This window comes from Lithobates pipiens, unplaced genomic scaffold, assembly GCF_037356315.1.
Source record: "Lithobates pipiens isolate NorthernLeopardFrog02 unplaced genomic scaffold, aLitPip1_a1.2 Scaffold_19, whole genome shotgun sequence".
NCBI classification, from domain to species: domain Eukaryota; kingdom Metazoa; phylum Chordata; class Amphibia; order Anura; family Ranidae; genus Lithobates; species Lithobates pipiens.
The window spans coordinates 69670765-69693824 of record NW_027507764.1 but is presented as its reverse complement, the minus strand read 5'-3'; the positions used below and the strand labels follow the sequence as shown (position 1 = coordinate 69693824).

Genomic DNA, 23060 nt, shown 5'->3' with positions numbered 1-23060 from the left:
TTTGGGGGGTAGGGCTTATACTGCAGCCATCACCGACAATCACGCTAGGTCTTATTTTTGGGAGAAACAGGGTAGGTATATTGGTCTCGTCTGGACCAATGTATACTTCTTCCATAGCTTTGGGACCATTGTGGAAGTGGTGATTGCCGCTGTCTTCCGGGTCCTGTGCCGAGCGGCTGCCCTTCTGCATAGTGAACACAGGGAGTGGCTCGCTTGGCATGGCTGCCATTCATAGAACGCCTTGTATTTTTGTCAATGAATACAAGGTGTTCTGTGACTGGATGAGGTTAAGTTTGTGACATCACCACCCCTCCTCTCCATCACACCCATCCTGAGAAGGCTTTGTATTCATTGGAAAAAAAATACAAGGCGTTCTGTGAATGGCAATTATACCAAGCGAGCGACTCCCTCTGCTCACTATGCAGAAGGGCAGGACACAGAAAATGCCAGCGATCACTGTAGTAGTGCCAACTACTACAGGGATTCAGCATTTGCATAGTGGTCCTACAGGTATAAAATGCATGTAAAAATCCACTCTTCCAAGAGGGTTAGATGTCAATTTAGATGAAATAAACTAAATGTGAAAGGCTTTTTTGCTAGCTTCAGCAGTATATAGTAACCCAGGGGCATCTCAGGCCTTGCTGCCCTCTTCAAATATGGAGGATCCTGGAAACTGAATGAAAAAACACAAGAAGAACGCACCAGCCTAGTGCATTCCCTAAGGCAGTGATGGTGAACCTTGGCACCCCAGATGTTTTGGAACTACATTTCCCATGATGCTCATTCACTCTGCAGTGTAGTGGAGCATCATGGGAAATGTAGTTCCAAAACATTTGCCAAGGTTCACCATCACTGCCCTAAGGCATAACTCATTTGAATACGGTAATTAAAAACGATTTAATATACTCACAAACCCAGTTGGCTATCAGGCTTACCACTTCAGCTCCGGAAGATTTACCCCCCTTCATGACCAGGCCGTTTTTTGCGATACAGCACTGCGTTACTTTAAGTGACAATTGCATGGTCGTGCGATGCTGTACCCAAATAACATTTATGACATTTTTTCCCCACAAATAGATATTTTTTTGGTGGTATTTGATCACCTTTTCTACTATAAAACATATCCAATAAAAAAATAAAAAATAAATATTTCTTCATCAATTTAGGTCAATATGTATACATATTTTTGGTAAACAAAATCCCAATATTGATGGGTTTGGGCAAAAGTTATAGTTTCTACAAACTCTGTGGTATTTTATTTATTTATTTTTACTAATAATGGTGGAAAACAGTGACTTAAAGCAGGACTGCGATATTGTGGCGGACAAATCAGACAATAATGATTGGATGAAAGGAAACCCCCTTCACACATTACACAGAGACAGAGCTGAGGCTGTCAATCACAGGCTGTATGCTGAAGCTCACTTCCCTGTCACTTTTTTATCTTTTGGTGTCAGGAAAAATTGGCAGATACGATTTGTGCAGATATCAGAGGAATGAGGCAGCAGACAGAAAGGGCATTATTTTTTTGTATTTTTTTTTTTGTGGTTGAACTGGATGGACTTGTGTCCTTTCAACCTGACTAACTATGTAACTACTGTTTCCCCGAAAATAAGACCTAGTGTGATTGTCGGTGATGGCTGCAATATAAGCCCTAGTTAAAGTCCTTGTAGGTCTTCTTTTCAGGGTAGGGCTTATTTTCAGGAAAATTTGGGGGGTAGGGCTTATACTGCAGCCATCACCGACAATCACACTAGAGCCACGTACAAACGGGCGGACTGTCTGGCCAACTAAGTCCATCAGACAATCCGACGGACAGTCCGTCCTACTTTTGAATGAACGGACTTGACCACACACGATGAACAGACAGTCCGCTGAAAGCTTGCGCGATGACGTGTACGGCACGTACGACGGGACTAGAAATACGACGTCCAATACACTGCAATGCAACCTTCGGCCGTGTAAATCCTTTCTGAGCATGCGCCATACTTAGTCCGTCCAACTTGCCTACTCACGAGCGGACTGTCCGCTGAAACCAAAGTTGGACGGACAATATTACGGAAATTCCGAAAGACTTAGTCCGCCAGACTGTCCGCTGAAAAAGTCCGCTGAAGCCCACACACGAGCGGACTGTCCGCTGAAATGTGTTTCAGCGGACTAAGTTGGACAGACAGTCCGCCCGTGTGTACGCGGCCTAGGTCTTATTTTCAGGGAAACCGGGTATGACACTTAGTGCCCTAAATAGAGACAAGTACACATGGCTGGTGCAAGGATTTTTGACACCCTAGGCAAAACTTTATTTTGCCGACCCCCCCCCCCCCCCCTTTATTCCACCCCTGACTCCACCCCCTTTGCTCTGCCCATGTATACCCCACCTTTTTAATGAAGCACCCAACAAATGCAGCCCCACCAGTGCCCATCAAATGCAGCCTCACCAGCGCCCATAAATTAAGGTTTGCTTGCTTCCATTCATTTGGGAGTCGGGACACAGACACAGTCCTCCGCCGCCGCTGCGCCTCTGACACTATGTGCGAACGGAGCGGTGGCTGCCTGCTAATGCTGAGACTTAGTTGCTTTCTGCAGAGAGAAGAGAGTAGGAACACCAGTCTCCGGGCGTCCTAGGCGGCAGTGCGCCCTAGGCGGCTGCCTCGTTTGCCTAGTGGTAGCACCGGCCCTGCAAGTACACACTAGATGGATATGCTTTATTCATATTTCATGTTTGAAGTTCACAACCACTTTAAATACATAAAGTGAAACAAATTCCAACAAGAAACTCAAACCACAACTCTAGGCAGAACCCGATGCTAATGCGTTTAGAGGGGTATACAGTGCATACGGAAAGTGTTCACATCGCTTCACTTTTTCCACATTTTGTTATGTTGCAGCCTTATTCTAAAGGATTAAAGCGGTAGTAAACCCGCAAATTATTATTATTTTTTTTTCAAACCTGCAAAGCAAAAGGCATAATGAGCTAGTATGCACCGCATACTAGCTCATTATGAAATACTTACCTTAGAACGAGGCCCCGACATCTGGCCCGATCCACGCCGAGGGAGCTGACATGCTCCCTCTGCGTTTCTTCCGGGTATCGCGGCTCCGGCGCTGTGAGTGGCCGGAGCCGCGATATCGTCACTCCCGCGCATGCGCGCGGGAGATTTCAGTCCGGCCGGTCGGCCGCTGCCGGAATTTCACGGCGAGAACCCCCTTGTGCGCATGCGCCGAGAACCGAGGGGAATATCTCCTAAACCGTACAGGTTTAGGAGATATTTTTTTTACCTACAGGTAAGCCTTATTATAGGCTTTCCTGTAGGTAAAAGTTACAAAATTGAGCATACAACCACTTTAAATTCAATATTTTCCTTAAAATTCTACAAACAATACCCCATAATGACAATGTTTATTGAAATCTTTGCAAATTTAAATAAAAATAAAAAACAAAAAAAATTCCCATGTACATACTTATTCACAGCCTTTGCTCAATACTTTGTTGTAGCACCTTTAGCATCAATTACAGCCATAATTATTTTTTAGTATGATGTTACAAGCTCGGCACACCTATTTTTGGGCAGTTTCTCCCATTCTTTTCTGCAGGACCTCTCAAGCTGCATCAGGTTGGATGGGGAGTGTCGGTGCACAGCCATTATCAGATCTCTCCAGAGATGTTCAATCAGGTTCAAGTCTGGGCTCTGGCTGGGCCACTCAAGGACATTTACAGAGTTGTACCGTAGCCACTCCTTTGTTATCTTGGCTGTGTTCTTAGGAGAATAGGGTTTAGCTCTTGAATTGTCTTAGCACATGGTTCTGCTTTCTGATGTTACTGATACACACCTAGTGCTGTGGTTCAAGTCTCTTGTTTGTTTTGCTTATCTAAGCTCGATACCCAACTGAGTTTGTAAGTAGATTACATTTTTAATTAAATTCAAATAAATGGTGCCTTAGGTAATGCACAAGGCTGGTTCACCCTTCTTGTGTTTGTTTATAAAATACATATACTTACATTGGTCCAAACTAGACTAATGCAAGTATGCAATAAGAACCATACCTGGAGTTTAGGTTCAGCGGAGGTCCGCCAAATTTTTTATTTTTTTTAAGCCAGCAGCTACAAATACGGCAGCTACTGACTTTTAAAATAAGGGCACTTACCTGTCCAGGGTGCCCGCGATGTCAGTACCCGAGGCCGATCCGTACCCTCGGCCCTCGGATGCTGCCACCACCATCTTTGATTAGGGAATCAGGAAGTGAACTTCCTGGTACCCTACTGCTACAGCGGGGGGGGGGGGGGGGAGTGGCGTAGGTCACCGCGATCACCGCAGTGATCTATGCCCGGAAGTGGGTGCAAATACCTGTATTATACAAGTATCTGCACCCCCCTCCCCCCTGAAAGGTGCCAAATGTGACACCGGAGGGGAGGGGGGGAGTTAAATTTTTGTGTGGACCTCCGCTTTAAGAGAATGTATAGGATCTAATATATATATTTTCCTTAACAACATGCCGACCAGTGCACACTGATGTACTTTGGCAGAATGGCAAGGACAGCAAATGGGTGTACAGGAACGTCCCGTTAAATTTGCCGCAGTGCCATCGCGTGCGCGCCGTGATCGTGTCATGGGGAGGAAGAACGGGGAGATGCTAATGTAAACAAGCATCTCCTCGTTCTGCCTAGGGACAGTGTCACTGATCTCTGCTCCTTGTGATCGGAGCACAGATCAGTGACGTGTCATACACAGCCACGCCCCCCCCACAGTTAGAAATACTCACCAGGGCTCACTTAACCCCTACACTGCCAGTGTCATTTACACAGGAATCGGTGCATTTGTATAGCACTGATTGCTGTATAAATGACAATGGTCCCAAAAATGTCCGATGTGTCCTCCATAATGTCACAGTCACCATAAAAATCGCTGATCGCCGTCATTACTAGTAAAAAAAAATAATAATAATAAAAATACCATAAAACTATCCCCTATTTTGTAAACACGACGCAGTGCCGAATCGCAAAAAGTGCTCTGGTCTTTCACCCGCAAAATGGTCCGGGGCTTAAGTGGTTAATGACTGTATTTAGGGATCTAACATAGGTTTCAGGCCCCTATGCAGCTTGGTAACACATAGTACAGAGGGTGCCAACAAACTTATACTGCAGTGTTGTACTATGCACGTACATTGTGGTGCACTGCAGATTGCAGATGTGTAAAAAAAAAAAAAAAAAAGTGTGGGGTCAGTTTTTTTTTCCATTGGTTTGCGTTGCCATACTAAATTAATAGGCTGCCTAAAGCAACGCACAGCAACTCGTGAAATACTGCAGTAAGGATAAGGATGTTTTTGTTGCTATTCCAGAATATGTGTGTGAAAGGGAACAAATTAAGACACCCAGGTGCTGGTACCAACAATAATATGATCAAGATGAAAAACATACTAGCACAAAGGAAAAAGTGATTAGTAATAATTACAAATAATTTGTTCAGTGTGAACAGCAGTTGCACACAGCAAGCAGCAGACTATTTAGTGAGATTTCTGTACTAGGCTAGGTTCACATCTATGCCTGAGTGGTTGATGTGTTTGTTATTTTATTTATTTTTTAACCACTTCAGCCCCGGAAGGATTATCCCCCTTCCAGTCCAGAGCACTTTTTGCGATTTCGGCACTGCGTCGCTTTAACTGAAAATTGCATGGCCATGCGACGTTGTACCCAAACAAAATTGACGTCCTTTTTTCTCACAAATAGAGCTTTCTTTTGGTGGTATTTGATCACCTCTACGGTTTTTATTTTTTGCGCTATAAATAAAAAAAGAGCAACAATTTTGAAAAAAAAAAGCAATATTTTTTTACTTTTTGCTATAATAAATATCCCCCAAAAATATCTTTAAAAAAACAATTATTTTCCTCAGCTTAGGCCGATATGTATTCTTCTACATATTTTTGATAAAAAAAATCGCAATAAGCATTTATTGATTGGTTTGCGCAAACCTTATAGTGTCTACAAAATAAGGGATAGTTTTATGGGATTTTTATTTTTCATTTTTTTATTCGTAACGACGGCGATCTGTGATTTTTATCGGGACTGTGACATTATGGCAGACACATCAGACATTTTTTACACTATTTTGGGACCATTGTCATTTATATAGCGATCAATGCTATAAAAATGCACTGATTACTGTGTAAATGGCACTGGCAGTGAAGGGGTTAACCACTAGGGGGCAGTAAAGGGGTTAAGTGTGTCCTAGGGAGTGATTCTAACTGTTAGGGGGCTGGGCTACAACTCACAGGACAGTGATCACTGCTCTCGATGACAGAGAGCTGTAATCATTGTCCTGTCACTAGGCAGAATAGGGAAATGCTATGTTTTCAAAAGCATCTCCTCCTTCTTCCTCTCCGTGACTCGATCACGGGCACCCGTGGTCACGGGGACCGCAGCGGTTGTGCGCCAGCGACACCACTTCTTAAAGGGGATGTACCTGTATGCCGTTTTGCCTACCAGTGCCATTCTGCCAATGTACATCGGCGTGCATTGGTTGGCAAGCAGTTACTTTAGACTTGTAACTTGTACAGTATAGGATTTCATATCATCTGTGCCCAGTCTTGCCATGAAGAGTTAATCTAGCTCTGAGCAATCCTCTTATCCTTTTTCAGTGAGATAAAAACACACAGAGAAATAGCAGTTCATTCTTCCCCATTGCTGTCAGTGACAGATGATTTGCATATCTCATGCACAAGCCTTAGAGAGGCATTATGTGTAATTCTTATCACCCCTCCTTTCTTCTCCAGCTCTCCCAGGATTGGCTGCTCCACACCTCAGCATGATTGGTCATGCTGAAGTCATGTGGTGACTTTTCTGGGTTTTGACAGGATGTTAGTGATCATAGCAGAAGTTCAGTGTAAGAAATGCACAGGAGAAAATGAATGTTGATAAGGGGAGTGTAGAGGTGGGCGAGGAGTCTACTGACATCACGACTCCACCCACTGCGCTCCAGACAACAGACCCACCTACAGGATCTGCTCTGCAGTTTTTCAGGTCTCATAGCAGACAGAGGGGAGACATTTGACAGGTACATGCAGGAGGCATGTAAATCCTTCTAGATAACCACTATGGCAGTAGTTTAGAAAGGATGAGAGTGGGTTTACATCCACTTTAGGGCAATAAGCAGTACATAGCACATAAGTTAAAAGAACCTCGGACAGAAAGGTAGTGGCAACATAGTTACATTAGCATAGAACAACAGTCAAAATCTCCCCCTTGTTATTTGTAACCGTCTACATATATTGTTTACTGGTGAATAAGAACGGGTCCATCAAAAGAACCAAAGGAACAATTTAGCTCTAATTGAAAGTGGAGTACAATGCATCTGGAAAGTAGTCACAGTGCTTCACCTTTTCTCCATTTTCTTATGTTACTGCCTTATTCCAAATGGATTATTTTCCTCCAAATTCTACAAACAATACTTCACAATGACAACGTGAAAGAAGTTTGTTTGAAATCTTTGGAAATGTATTAAAAATATAAAAGGAAAAAAATCATATACATAAGTATTCACAGCCTTTGCCATGACACTCAAAATTGAGCTCAGGTGCCTCCCTGTTTCCACTGATCATCCTTCAGATGTTTCTAGAACTTGATTGGAGCCCACCTGTGGTAAATTCAGTTGACATGATTTGGAAAGGCACACACCTGTCTTTATAAGGTCCCACAGTTAACAGTGCATGTCAGAGCACAAACTAAGCCATGAAGTCTAAAGAAATTGTCTGTAGACCTCCAAGACAGGATTGTATCGAGGCACAGATCTGAGGAAGGGTACGGAAAAATGTCTGCAGCATTGAAGGTCCCAATGAGCACAGTGGCCTCCATCGTCTGTAAATAGAAGAAGTTTGGAACCACCAGGACTCTTCCTAGAACGAGCCACCTGGCCAAACTGATCGATCGGGGGAGATGGACCTTAGTCAGGGAGGTGGCCAAGAACCCGATGGTCACTCAGACAAAGCTGCAGCATTGCTCTGTGGAGAGTAGAACCTTCCAGAAGAACAACCATCTCTGCAGCACTCCACCAATCAGGCCTGTATGGTAGACTGGTCAGACGGAAGCCACCCCTCAGTAATGGCAGCATCATGCTGTGGGGAGGTTTTTCAGCAGAGACTAGTCAGGATTGAGGGAAATATGAATGCAGACATGTACAAGATACATCCTTGATAAAAACCTGCTCCAGAGCGCTCTGGACTTCAGACTAAGGCGAGGTTCATCTTCTGACAGGACAACAACCCTATTCACACAGCCAAGATAACAAAGGAGTGGCTATGGGATCTGTGTATGTCCTTGGTTGGCCCAGCCAGAGCCTAGACTTGAATCCGACTGAACAACTCTGGAGAGATCTGAAAATGGCTGTGCACCGACACTCCCCATCCAACCTGATGCAGCTTGAGAGGTCCTGCAATGATCATTGGGAGAAACTGCCCAAAAATAGGTGTGCCAAGCTTGTAGCATCATACTCAAAAAGACTTGAGGCTGTAATTGGTGCCAAAGGTGCTTCAACAAAGTATTGCGCAAAGGCTGTGAATACCGTATTTATCAGCATATAACACACACTTTTTTCCCCTTAAAATCAGGGGAAAATCGTGGGTGCGTGTTATACACCGATTCCTGCTGTCTCTGAGGAAGAGACAGCAGGAATTACATAGAGCCACGATCTTCTGTGTACCTGGTGCTACATACAGCCACGCCTCCTGGCCACTGTTCTGTCTATCATATGAGCCGGGCCAGTAGTTGTGGCTGTGAGTAACGGAGCGCCGGATACACAGGAGATCGCGGCTCTGTGTAATTCATTGGCGCTCGCTGCTCCTTTTCCCTTGGAGACAGCAGGGATAATCCAACACTGGCGAGGCTGCAATGATGGGTAAGGTGAGGCTGCAGATGGTCACTGAACAGGTGGCATTGTTGGTCAATTTAATGGCTGCAGATAGGCACTGAGCAGGGTGCATTGATGGGCAATTTAGAGGCTGCAGATGGGCACTGAGCAATGAGCTGTGACCCTAATTTTGCATCAAGGTTTTTTTTTTTTTAAATGTAAGTTTTTTCCCTTAAACTCCCCTCTTAAAATTGGGGTGCGTGTTATACGCCAATAAATACAGTACTTATGTGCATGTGATTTTTTATTTATTTTTTGCTTTTTCAATTTTTTATAAATTTGCTAAGATTTCAAAGAGCTTCTTTTACATTGTCATTATGGGGTATTGTTTGTAGATTTTTAAGAAAATAATGAATTGAATCCATTTTGGAATAAGGCTGTAACATATTAAAATGTGGAAAAGTGCTGTGAATAACTTTACAGATGCACTGTATTTTACAACTCAACGGAAAGTTATCTCAAGAAGCTAACCACAACTGTAACACTGTATTCTGCCGAACAATGCCATATTGGTATGGATATTCAAACAATAATAAGTAGTGAAATGATAAAAAAAACAAAACAAAAAAAAAACAAGGTATAATATCCACTAGAAGTATTAAATGAAACTGAACACAGAGAGAAAGCCAGATAGGAAAAGACAAGAAAGAGATACAGAGCCCTAGTTCAGCGTAGTCGGGACCTAGAATCACAAAGATGCCACACTTCCCACTGTGTTTTTTTTTTTTTTTTTCGTGCATACGCAGAGATGCAGAAACACATCACAATCCATTTGTATTCATTCCTGTGTGTTCTGTTAGCATCTATGCAGTTTCTTCCAATGCAGTTTTTTTTAAAGGTGCGGGAACTTTTTTTACATGCAGCACGCCGCATTTTTGGCTCCATAGACTTGAATGCAACTGCATAAAAAAAGCAGGTACAGGTCTCCTGTATTCAGTTCTGTCCTCCTGGGCTTCTGTTCTAAAGCTGTACTGTAAAGTACTTTAGTATCTATAATTTCTGGATCCTTTAAAGCTGCTAAACAAGACATCCTTCACCATTTCCTGACGGCTGCTAGAGCCTCGATTCCTGAAGTTGAAGATCCCCTTGCGTACCTACCCTGGCCAAATGGGTACTGAAAAATGGACACGCTGTTCGTTGCGGAGCATGAGAGGTTGCATAGGTATGCTTATGATTTGGGCCGGTTGGACCATATTCCGTAACTCACAGGAGTTGGAGACATGATTTCATCATGAGTCAAGCATTCCAGGTTGGGGTCCCTGAAAGGGGGGTTTTGGGGTGCAGTGCATGCCCCCTTGTCCCCTTCTCCCTGTTTTTCCCTCACTTTTCAGAAGCTTTTTTTTTTCCCATTTAATTTTCATGTTTTCCCCGCTTTTTCCATTTTATCATATGCTATTTGAATCTTTTCCACCAGTCATCTGGGCATGCTTTCCCTCCATTACATTCTATGTTCTCAATTTACCAGCGTGAGAGCCCTAAACGAGTTAATTGATCATCCCACATCTTGAGCTATATCTGTCCTAATAGCTGACGTTTATGATGCTGTTCTACGTATTTGACATGCATATTCCTTTGTTCAGGATGCCTTACATTCTGATTAATGAATCTGCGTATTTTCGGAAGCATTTTTCTTTCATTGTAAATCCATCAAATATGTTTTTACACTATATCCGTGTGATTTTATAATTGTTTTTTTTTTTTTTCATGTTCTTTGAAACGTAATAAAATAATATTGAACAAAAAATGCATGTACATGTGTCTTTGGTAGGGTTTTGTATTTCACAGGGTCCTCCTACAAAAAAAACACATAACTCCTAGCCTTACTGTTTTACTGGACTGTAGGCAAGGCCTAGGAAGGTGTACCCAACTCTGGAGAAACCACCACACACTTAAAAGGACACTGTATTTACAGTGCATTCGGAAAGTATTCACAGCGCTTCACTTTTTTTCCACATTTTGTTATGTTACAGCCTTATCCCAAAATGGATTGAATTAATTATATTCCTCAAAATTTTATAAACAATATCCCATAATGACAACGTGAAAGAAGTTTGATTGTCATCTTTGCAAATTTATTAAAAATAAAGAATGAAAAAATGACATGTGCATAAGTATTCAAAGCCTTTGTTCAATACTTTGTTGCAGCACATTTGGCACCAATTACAGCCTCAAGTCTTTTTGAGTATGATGCTATAAGCTTGGCACATCTATTTTTGGGCAGTTTCTCCCAATGATCATTGCAGGACCTCTCAAGCTGCATCAGGTTGGACGCGGAGCGTTGGTGCACAGACATTTTCAGTTCTCTCTAGAGATGTTCAGTTGGGTTCAAGTCTGGGCTGGGCCACTCAAGGACATTCACAGAGTTGTCCCGTAGCCACTGCTTTGTTATCTTGGCTGTGCTTAGCGTTGTTGTCCTGTTGGAAGATGAACCTTTGCCCCAGTCTGAGGTCCAGAGAGCTCTGGAGCCATTTTTCATCAAGGATGTCTCTGTACATTGCTGCATTCATCTTTCCCTTGATCGTGACTAGTCTCCCAGTTCCTGCTGCTGTAAAACATCCCCACAGCATGATGCTGCCACCACCATGCTTCACTGTAGGGATGGTATTGGCCAGATGATGAGCGGTGCCTGGTTTCCTCCAGACACAACGCTTGCCATTGAGGTCAAAGAGTCCAATCTTTGTTTCATCAGACCGGAGAATTTTGTTTCTCGTGGTCTGAGAATCCTTCAGTTGCCCTTTGGCAAACTCCAGGTGGACTGTGGTGTGCCTTTAACTGAGGAGTGGCTCCCATCTGGCCACTTTACCATACAGGCCTAATTGGTGGAGAGCTGCACAGATGGTTGTTCTTCTGGAAGGTTCTCCTCACTCCACAGAGAAACGCTCAAGCTCTGTTAGAGTGACCATCGGGCTCTAGGTCACCTCTCTGACTAAGGCCCTTCTCCCCCGATCACTCAGTTTGGCTGAGCAGCCTGCTCCAGGAAGAGTCCTGGTGGTTCCAAAATTCTTCCATTTAAAGATGACTGAGGCCATTGTGCTTATTTTTCTGTACCCTTCCCCAGATCTGTGCCTTGATACAATTCTGTCTCTGAGGTCTAAAGACAATTCCTTCGACTTCATGGCTTCGTTTGTTCTGACATGCACTGTTAAGGCTGCTTTCCCACTGGAAGCACTGGCTGTTAGCGCTAAAGCGCTGCTAGTTTTGGCAGCACTTAGTGCTGTTTAAGCTAGTGGGGTTCTTTTAGCCCCAAGAAACGTGTTAAAAACTCCCCGTTTACCAGCACATTGAAAGCGATTTTCAGGCACTTTAAAAGCGTTGCCCATTCATTCCTATTGGCAGGGCATTTTGGGAGTGCTAAATACAGCAAAGCTTGTGATTTTATTTTTTAGTTGATATATGATAGAGATATATATACCAGCCAATTTATTAGGTACACCTTGCTAGTACCGGGTTGAACCCCCTTTTGCCTTCAGCACTGCCTTCATTCTTCATGCCATAGATTCAACAAGGTGTTGGAAACATTTCTCAGAGATTTTGGTCCATATTGACATGATGTCATCACACAGTTTCTGCAGATTTATCTGCTGCACATCCATGATGCGACTCACCCATTCCACCACATCCCAAAGGTGCTCTATTGGATGAGATCTGGGGACTGTGGAGGCCATTGGAGTACAGAGATTTCATTGTCATGTTTAAGAAACCAGTGGTGAGATGATTTGAGCTTTGTGACATGGAGCATTATCCTGCTGGAAGGAGCCATCAGAAGATGGGGACACTGTAGTCATAAAGGGATGGACATGGTCAGTAACAATCCTCAGGTAGGCCGTGGTGTTTTAACGATGCTCAATTGGTACTAAGGGGTCCAAGGTGTGCCAAGAAAATATCCCCCACACCATTACACCACCAGCCTGAACTGTTGAACCAAGGCAGGATGGATCTATTATTTCATGTTGTTTACACCTAATTCTGACCCTACCATCTGAATATCGCAACTGAAATCGAGACTCATCAGACCAGGCAACGTTTTTCCAATCTTCTATTGTCTGATTTTGGTGAGCCTGTGCGAATTGTAGCCTCAGCTTCCTGTTCTTAGCTGACAGGAGTGGCACCTGGTTTGGTCTTCGGCTGCTGTAGCCCATCTACTTCAAGGTTTGAGGTGATGTGTGTTCAGAAATGGTATTCTGCATACCTTGGTTGTAACGAGTGGTTATTTGAGTTACTGTTGCCTTTCTATCACCTCAAACCTTTCTGCCCATTCTCCTCTGACCTCAACAAGCCATTTTCCTCCACACAACTGCCACTCACTGGATATTTTCTCTTTTGTGGATCATTCTCTGTAAACGCTAGAGATGGCTGTGCGTGAAAATCCCAGTAGATCAGCAGTTTTTTAAATACTCAGACCAGCCTGCCTGGCACCAACAACCATGCCACGTTCAAAGTCATCTAAACCTAAACCCCCTTTCTTCCCCATTCTGATGCTCGGTTTGAACTTCATCAAGTTGTCTTCACCACATCTAGATGCCTAAATGCATTGCCATGTGATTGGCTGATTTGTAATTTGTGTTACCAAGCAAATGAACATGTGCACCTGATAAAGTGTCCAGTAAGTGTTGTGTGTATATATATATATATATATATATATATATATATATATATATATATATATATATATATATATATATATATATATATATATATATTAGTGTTGTCTACAGTGGACATTGATGTCAATTGGAAGTATGATTTTTGGTTTGTGCACTAGATCTAATTGGATTTCTGTGATGTCTCTAGAAAATACTTAGAGAGTGTTATCCTGTTAATTGAGCTGCCTGCAATCTTATTCCCTTCGCTCCAGATGAGCTCCCTCTGTTTATTTTCATTTTAATTCTGTGAAAACCTCAGATAATGGTGACACTTTATAGCTGGTTATAGAGAGGGTTTCATCAAAGGCACATTGAGTTCAATTCACAGAGCACTGCGACTTATTTTACATCTTATTGTGTCTCTGGACAGTTTTCTCTACAACCAAATATTCAGTTCACAAAAATGAATGCCACTTTGGATTGGAGTCATCATTTAAAATAAAATTAACATTTAATTTATATTAAATGAAAACTATTTAAAGTGAAACTTCAGCATTACACAGCATTGCTAATGCCGCGTACACACGAGCGGATTGTATGGCGTACTTAGTCCGTCATACAATCCGACGGACAGTCCGTCATACTTTCCACTGAACGGACTTGACCACACACGGATACCCAAACAGTCCGACGAAAGCTTGGGTGATGACGTGTACAGCACGTATGACGGGACTAGAAATAGGAAGTCCAAGACACAGCAAAGCACCCTTCCGCCCTGTAAATCCTTTCTGGGCATGCGCCATTCTTAGTCCGTCCAACTAGCACACTGACGACCGTATTGTCCGCTGAAACCAAAGTATGACGGACAGAATTACGGAAAATCCGAAATACTTAGTACGCCGGACTGCACGCTGAAAAAGTCCGCTGAAGCCCACACACGAGCGGATTGTCCGCTGAAATGTGTTTCGACGGACTAAGTACGCCATACCGTCCGCCCGTGTGTACGTGGCATAACTCTGTTTTTACTTCACACTGTGAGCTAGAGCTGGGCGATTTTTTAAATTTTCAAATCGAGTTTGTTTTTTTTGATGGACACCGCACCGGTCCTGAGGAGCTGCAGGCAGGAGTTTTTAGGCGAGGCCACGGCTTCGGCCTAATCCGCAATGGCCTCGCAGACTAGGCCGAAGCCGTGCCCTCGCCTAAAAACTCCTGCCTGCAGCTCCTCAGGACCGGCGCGGTGATCGCTGCCATTACTAGTAAAAAATTTAAAAATCCCATAGTTTGTAGACGCTATAACTTTTGCGCAAACCAATCAATATACGCTTATTTGGATTTTTTTTTACCAAACTTATGTAGTAAAAATACATATTGGCTTAAATTGATGAAGACATTTGATTTTTTTTTTTTTTTGGATATGTTTTATAGCAGAAAGTAAAAAAAATATTGTTTAGTTTTTTTTTTGTTTTAAAAACTGTCTGTCTTTTTTTGTTTATAGCGCAAAAAATAAAAAAACTGTAGAGGTGATCAAATACCACCAAAAGAAAGCTCTATGTGTGGGAAAAAAAGGACATACATTTTATTTGGATACAGTATCGCACGACTGCGCAATTGTCAGTTTAAGTAAAGCAGTGCCGTATTGCAAAAAATGGCCTGGTCATAAAGGGGGGTGAATTTTCCGGAGGTCAAGTTTAATTATGTACTATCACAAAATATATATGGTATAACACCCATGGTAAATTCACCAGATCCATGCAAAAATTATTTAGTGAATTGGAAAAAAATGAACATAAATTAGCAAATCATGCACAGGAATGAGAGAGCTGCGTGTGTTTGTTATTTTTAAAAATTATAGTATTCTTTAGTCATTATTGTAACATTTGTCAGTAAATTTTGTACAACTTTCACACCACGGTAGTTTGAAAGTAAAGCTGCCATTCCAGAAGGCCATGTAAAGTGACATCTTAATGAAATTCAAATACCTTTAGGTGAAATGTATTCCTATCCCTACACCAAAATGGATTTAAATACAGCAAATCTCAAAAATTAAATCTCAAATACAGCAAAACCTTGGACTGAGAGCATAATTTGTTTCGGAAACATGCTTGTAATCCAAAGCACTCGTATATCAAAGCAAATTTTTCCCCATAAGAAATAATGGAAACTCAGATGATTTGTTCCACAACCATTTATTCATAAATCCTTTAGTCTATAGTCCATATAAAGAGATTATAGCAATGTGACTTCAAGGCAACTTCCATTGAAGTCTATGGGGACAAGTCGGATAGAAGTCGCCTTGAAGTAGTAAAGGGGCCTTTTCAAAAGTCAGACCGACTCCAGTAGTGCTAAGACTGCTTTCATTTACTAAAATGGGATTTCACATGTGACGTGGCTTGGAGTCTCACAAGTCGGATCCCAAGTGTGAACTGAGCCTAAATGCTGTACCTTTCTTAAATGTAACCATATTGCTACACTTACACCCCTTTCACACCACACCGCCCATAGCGTCAGTGGTAAAACGGCGCTAAAAATAGTTTTACCGCCGGATTTGCGGAGCATTTCGGCCGTTAGCGGTGCGCTTTTTTTAAAGGGTTAAAACCGCCGGCAATATGCCGCAATAGCAGCGTTTTGCCGGCGGTATTACAGCGCTGCCCCATTGATTTCAATGGGGAGCAGCGGTGGAGGAGCGGTAAACACACCGCTCCAAAGAAGCTGCTGGCAGGACTTTTTTCTGACGTCCTGCCAGCGCACTGCTGTAGTGTGAAAGCCCTCGGGCTTTCACACTACACACAATGGTGCAGCTTCTTTAGGGCGGATTGCAGGCGCTATTTCTAACGCTAGAGCGCCTGCAAAACGCCCTGGTGTGAAAGGGGTGTTAGAGGCACAAATCTCTTCTCTTGTATACTCAGTTGTGACGTGGCGCTACTCTTATTGCAAGACCATGCTTGTTTACGAAGGTAACATTTATAAAAAAAAGTTGCTGGTCTTGTAAATCACTCCCAGACCAAGTTACTCGCAATCCAAGCTTTTACTTTATAGCATATCTCAGTTTGCGAAAGATGGCTTACCCAGGCCTTCAGCTTCCTATAGGATGTTGAGGCAACCTATCACGTTTAAGAACCAATAGGCAGTTTTGGGTGTCAAAGAGGCCGGGTCAGCCTTTAACTTATCCTCAGAAATCAAGATTTTTACATTCAATGATGAAAGGTTTGTGCAGTCACCTGAGAATGGACACACCTCATTATAGCCATTGCTATGGTAAAGTCTAGGATGACCCTGTGTTGGAAGACTTCTGATCAGCAAGATGCAATCCCAAACATTGAGGTGATTAATGTGTACTGTTCCCTTTTCAGGGTTATCTTGAAGAATTGGTTCGCCTTCGGGAAGTTCAACTATCTGACTCAGTATCTCAAAACAAGTTATTACTACAGAGGATTAAGGACCTTGACGTGAACCACAAGCTGGAGAAAGAACAGCTAGAATACATAATTGTAGAACTCCAGGACCAACTGTGAGTATGGGAAAAAAAATGTTCCTCAACTTTAGTATCCGTACACTACAATGGGGTCCACCTGTCAATGATATGATATCAGCGCCTTAGCGGTGGATGACATCGCTAAGGTTCTAGGTCCGTTTAAAGGGTATGTTCAGACAAAAAAGATATTTGGCTGTAGGTGAAGCCAGGTTGGCTGAGTCAGCCTCTGGCTTTTTATATATATTGGATTCTCCAGCAGCAAGATCGCCATAATCTCAGACTCTCAATGTAATTCATTGGAAGATAGTGTCAGTGCTGTTTGCCTTGCATAGTATTGGTGATAAGTGTTGTAGGGTGTGAACATGCAATGTCCAAACATACAAACCTGCATGCCTGTTATTACTATTTTCCTAATATTCAAAAAAGGGCAGTAGTTTTGCACAGCACTTTACAAAAAAGCAGCACATATGGGACAATGTGACTGGTATAATATAGTACAATAATGCAATTACCAAGAAATGTATAAATCCAGGGATAAAGGGCCTTTGTTGGTGGCTTGGGCTTGTGTGGATGGCATCCAATTGACATAAGTTTGAGACCCTTCTTATATAATCCAGAATTCATTGACCTGCATTTGATCTGCTTCAGCTCTGGTTCACACAGGTGCGATTTGTCATGCGTTTTGACAGTTCAAAAACGCCTGACAAGTTGCACCCCCTTGTCGGCAATGGAACTGTTCAAATCATTGCGACTTAAGTTGCACCAGTTTCTTCACTCCTTTTTGGAATTTCATTGCGACTTGCATAAACTTCAGTTAAATGAAATCGCAAGCCACAATGAAATCAGAGGTGCAAATCGAATCGATCTGCGGCTTTGAAATCGCGCTGAAGTCCTGTGATTTCAAAGCCTCACTGATGTGAACTAGGGCTCAAGCTGAGTTTGCATTACCATGCAAATACCGCTCGCAAAAAGAGCCCAGTCGCAGCTAATGGCTTTACCCCTGCACATGCTCATGAGCTTAAATTAGTTTAAGTGTATCTAAACCCAAAAGTATTATATATTACAGCACATAATTTTATGTGGTTGTTGCATTAGTGTTTTTTTTCATCATTACCGTATTATTATTATTTTTATGGCAAGAATGCAATTGACAGTAAAAGTGGCCGCAACATTTGGCCAGTAAAAAAGGTAATAGTAACCGGTCGAAAAATCAGTTTGTCTGCATGCTTGTCCAACAGACGAAAACCGACACTAGGGCAGCTATTGGCTATCGGCTATGAACTTCCTTATTCTAGTCCGGTCGTACGTCATCACGCTTGAATCCGTCGGACTTTGGTGTGATTGTGTGTGGCCATGTCTGTTCATTTCGGAAAGTCCGTCGGAACTTTGCTGAAAAGTCAGTCTGGAAGACCGTCGGACCTAGTCTGCCGGAAAGTCCGGTCGTGTGTACACAACATAACACTTCCTGCCCCGGGTGGCTACACTCACTCCCCCACTGTATCTATGGAGAGAGCCATGGTTGTCACACAGGCTGACAAACCTGTCTGCCTTTGTTCATCTTCATTACATGGGACTAACGATATGGTTCTTTGTGTTTTCTTATAAGCTCAGAGGAAGTGATATATCTAGCAAGAGGAACAGCTTTTTTCTGTATTTTCTGAAAACATATTTAGTATGAAAAAAGAAAACTAATATCTCCACTATTTTGAAGGACAAGTAAGCTGCAATGTATTACACAATTTGCATATCTTGAGAAGACCTATCTTTCTAGCTCTGCAAGATCTAGACTTTGCAGGTTGCTAGAACACATTTGCACCCGTTTTTAGTGTCCTTGTGCCGACCCTCAAATTTTTGTGGGCTGCTTTTGGACATCCCCAATGTTAAATAAATTGACATCTGTGTCCTCCAATAAACACTGGGAGAAAGTAAGATTTTTATACTCACTATAAAATCCTTTTATTTCAATAGTTCATTGGAGGACATAGCTCCATCCACCCTAAAATCTGTTCTTTGTGTTGTTGGCCTTTTGTCACTGGTATGATAATTTTATGATTGTTTTTTCTATTATTCACTACTTGCTACTCCTGAGCATATGTGCATGTGTAGAGGTTTATTTACTAGTTGTGGCCCTTTTATTTTTTCGTTAAGAGATGTATGGGATTTGCTTTTTTTTTTTTTTTTTTTTTTTATCATACTTTCCTAGGGGGATGTGGCATCTGTCCCTCACCGGCTCTAACACTGAGAACCGAGCAATCTAACACTGCTGAGCGCTCAGTTTTCTCAGGGCTCTGTGAGCAGAGAGACGGTGGCCGTCAGTCACTGGCTCTCTGCTCTGTTCTTTCGCCCCCTCATTCCTTTCCCCCTCCCCCCTACCACTTTCCCCCCGTTCTTACTGGAGTGCTGGACTGTGGAGGGGGCAGGAGCGGCCGACTCAGGCTCTCAGCGGCTTGCTGAGCCCTGTGCCGGTTCATGAATGTGGACGGATCCTGACCATATGGCTGCGATCCTTCCCGAACCTGGACTGGCTCTCTGAAGTCAGCTGACAGCAGGCTTCAGGCTGCTGTCTGCTGAAAGCAGGTTACAGGAGTGAAGAATGAACTGCACTACTGTGATCCACAGGAGAACTCCAGCCAAACGAGCTTTGGCTGTACTTCTCCTTTAAGTACAAACCTCCTGGAGGTTTCAGCTTTACCCACATGTTGAAGAATAGACTTCTGTGTCCTCCAATGAATTAATGGAGAAAAGGACTTGAGTACAAAAATATGCGTGACTCCTATTGGAAGCTGTATTATATTACGAGTGGAGTACTGATGATATCAGATCATATGTTAGTGTAAAGAAGTATGTTTTGAGTGACTTTTTATGGAAGTGTCTACTGTTACGAGGGAAGGTGTTTCACAGTAGGAGAGAAGTCTGGAAGAAGTCTTGGATTTGTGTATGAAAGGAGGGCAATCGGAATAAAAGGAAGAAGCTGTTCTAGAAATGACAATACTTTTGGGTGTAGTATGTAGAAGTATGTAGTATGTAGAAATAGGAGAAGTCATGTAGCTGGTCATATGTGAAGTTTTCCGCATGATAAACAGCGTGACCCTTCAGCTGCTGTATTATGGCAGCTGGAACCTTTGAATCCCTGATTGGCTGCAGTCACTGTTTGACCAACTTTTTTCTGCCTGATCCTTCGATTTCCCAGTTGAAGTTTGTCCAGCTGGGTGGTGTCAATATGGCCACACACTTTAAACTACATAAAACCAGCTTGAAATACTGCATTTTTAGGACGGTGCAAGTTAAGGCTGCTATCACACCTATGCAGGCGCAATGGTGTCTGTGTTTTTGCGCATTTAGGGCGTCATTTATTTTTTGCCGTTTTTTTTTTTTTTTTATTTTGCAATGAAGCACGACATAGAAACAGTTATAATAACAGTAATAATTTCATATATGAGTAAAGCAATCTGTTTTAAACATCCAACTTCGCTGGTCAGTTGTGTAATGCAAATAAAGCCACAAAATATAAACCAGATTTACTATATATGTCTGTCTATCAAATGTGTACATATACAGATTGTTCCCAGAGGTATTGCGTTAAGTCCGTAAGTGTGAAACAACAATATACTGTATGTGATAGTCTTGCGACATTGCAAAAAATTTGTTTAAAAAAAAAACACAAAGTATGAAACAATGCAAGCAGGTAAATTAGGTCAAAAAGGGATTGAGCTTCCCTTGGTGCATCATTATTATTAATTTCAATAGGCTGCTCTATGGGCAACAATAGCGCAAGAGACGCATAGGCACCTTTTTGTTAAATTGAATAGCACTGCAGCAAATGACAATAAGTGGCAGTGACATTTCTTTCGGTGTTTCATTATACCGGACGTGCAGTAAGGAGGAGAGCTGCTTACACTACTGATAGTTCAATATGCGTTTTTTTCATCAAATAAAATGTCAGTGAACATTCTATATTAAGTAGGAATAATTGGATATACAGCAATCTTGCGCAATTTTATGTCCTTTTATCTTTGTTGAGAGTGAATTTGATTTGGAAGAACCGGTCATCTTTGGAGAAACACAGGTAAATCTTTAAATCATCATCTAGACACGGGAAACATATAAGCTGATCCTAGTGAGGATCCTTGTTTTGAAAAGTGATATATGACCCAGGGGGTTTTTCCATTTTTGGAAGGTGAGCAGGAATTTCACACTGAGGTGGTGATGACTTTTCCGTTGGGAAGGAGTATTATTATTACAAATCTTTTTTTGTTTATCATTTATGATACACAACATTTGTATGCTTATGGATATATGTACATAAGTGTTTGCAGTACTATGCACTGTGTATTATTACTATTAAAGAGGAAGTAAACCCTGATGGGTTTACTTCCTCTTTGATTCCCTGCAAAGGTAAAGCATAATGGACTACTATGCATCGCATAGTAGTCCATTATGTGTCATTTACCTGACACAGGAGCCAGCGAAGTCACCGCTGTCCCCTGTAGTTCCGAGCGTCCATCTTCTTGGTGGGCCTCACTGCTCCGGCGCTGTGATTCGCCGGAGCAGCGATGACGTCACTCCCGCACGGGAGCCGACACTCGCGGCATATCGCCGCGATCTGCAGCTTACCCAGTGCGCCTGCACGCCGCTGTCTACGGCGCATGCGCCGTAGACAGCGGTGGCTGTGTTCAGGTAAATATCTCCTAAACCTATACGATATTTCGTGGACCTACAGGTAAGCCTTAATCTAGGCTTGCCTGTAGGTCAAAGTGTTTGTAAGGGTTAACAACCACTTTAAGTTGGGTTTGGGCACACTATTATTATTTATATTTATTATTCATGTGTGTGGTATCATAGCACATTTAAATAGCTGCAGCTGAACCATTTGTTTACACTTATTAACTAGTTTCTCAATCTATCTGTATCAGCGCTTAAGTAAATTATTTTTAATTCCTTTTCTAATACTGACAACTTGTATGAAAAGGACATCTGCACTGATAATCAGGGCATTGATTATCAGTGCAGCCACAATTGTGCCCATCAGTGCTGCCAATCAGGGCCTCCTCATCAGCGCACATAAGTGAAGGAGAAAAATTACCGATTTGAAATTTCTTTTATAAAAAACTATGAAAAACTATTTTTTTTCAAAATTTTTGGTCTTTTTTGGTTTAACAAAAAATAAAAAACCCAGTGGTGATTAAATATCACCCCAAAAAAATGATAAAAATCTCATATAGGTACAGTTTTGCATGAGCGCGCAGTTGTCATTCAAAGTGGAACAACACGGAAAGCTGAAAATTGGCCTGGGCAGGAAGGGGGTAAAAGTGCACATTAGGCAAGTGGTTAATTACACTTTAAGCATAAACTGGAAAAAAGTGAGTATTTGCATCAAATATACCAGCGCTCCACTTAAACAAATAAAATGTGCATTCATTCAAGATGCTGTTACATAATGCTAGCGCATTTATTCATTTCAGAAAATACGTTTTTCTTATGGATTTCCTTTTTTCCAGCAGTTCCAGCTAATTCCTCCTCGGAAAGGCTAGGAAAAATAAAATAAAGGAAAATATGTGCCAGGGATTCAGATTGAACCGGGCCCTTGTGAAGCTCTGGGGGATAATTACAAATGGTGTATTGCTGAGCCTAGAAATGAGACCTCTTATTACCGCTGAGGATCTGTGTTGCTAGGGTATGAGTGCTGAACTCGCGTCACCTCGGTAAATTCAAAGCAATGACTGTCACTGAGAAGTACGAAGAGCGTCTGAGTGGAGGAGTCTCTTTAGGAGATGGGGATCACACTGCGGCAGGAGGTGGAAAGTCGGAGAATGGCGATTCTGACAACTTTACCGCAAGTCTGGAGATGAATGGAAAATGCAAATTGCTGCCGTCTCCGAAGCCATTAGCATTATGTCTATACAGATCAAAGAGAAGAGCGATGGGTCCCTCTTGTTAAAATATTGATTAGAACACATTTTCTGCTGTGCTTAATAACTTTAAAAGAGGATTTAAAAGCACAGCACTGCCTTTATAAAGTAGGAAATATCATTATGTCACTAAAGGGTCAGCTTGATAATCTCAAAGAGGAACTTCATTCGCCCCTTTTTTTTTTTTCTAATTATCTGTCAT

At 42.2% G+C, this 23060-nt stretch overlaps 1 protein-coding gene across 2 annotated transcripts in view; it reads left to right on the top strand.

The window, feature by feature from the left end:
• Positions 1 to 23060, top strand: part of RUNDC3B (RUN domain containing 3B) — a 355495-nt gene that overhangs the window by 275294 nt on the left and 57141 nt on the right. For both annotated transcript variants that reach the window (XM_077490856.1, XM_077490857.1), the window contains exon 8: positions 16828 to 16985. In XM_077490856.1, the coding sequence (XP_077346982.1) occupies positions 16828 to 16985 (158 nt within the window). The remainder of the gene's footprint in view (positions 1 to 16827; positions 16986 to 23060) is intronic.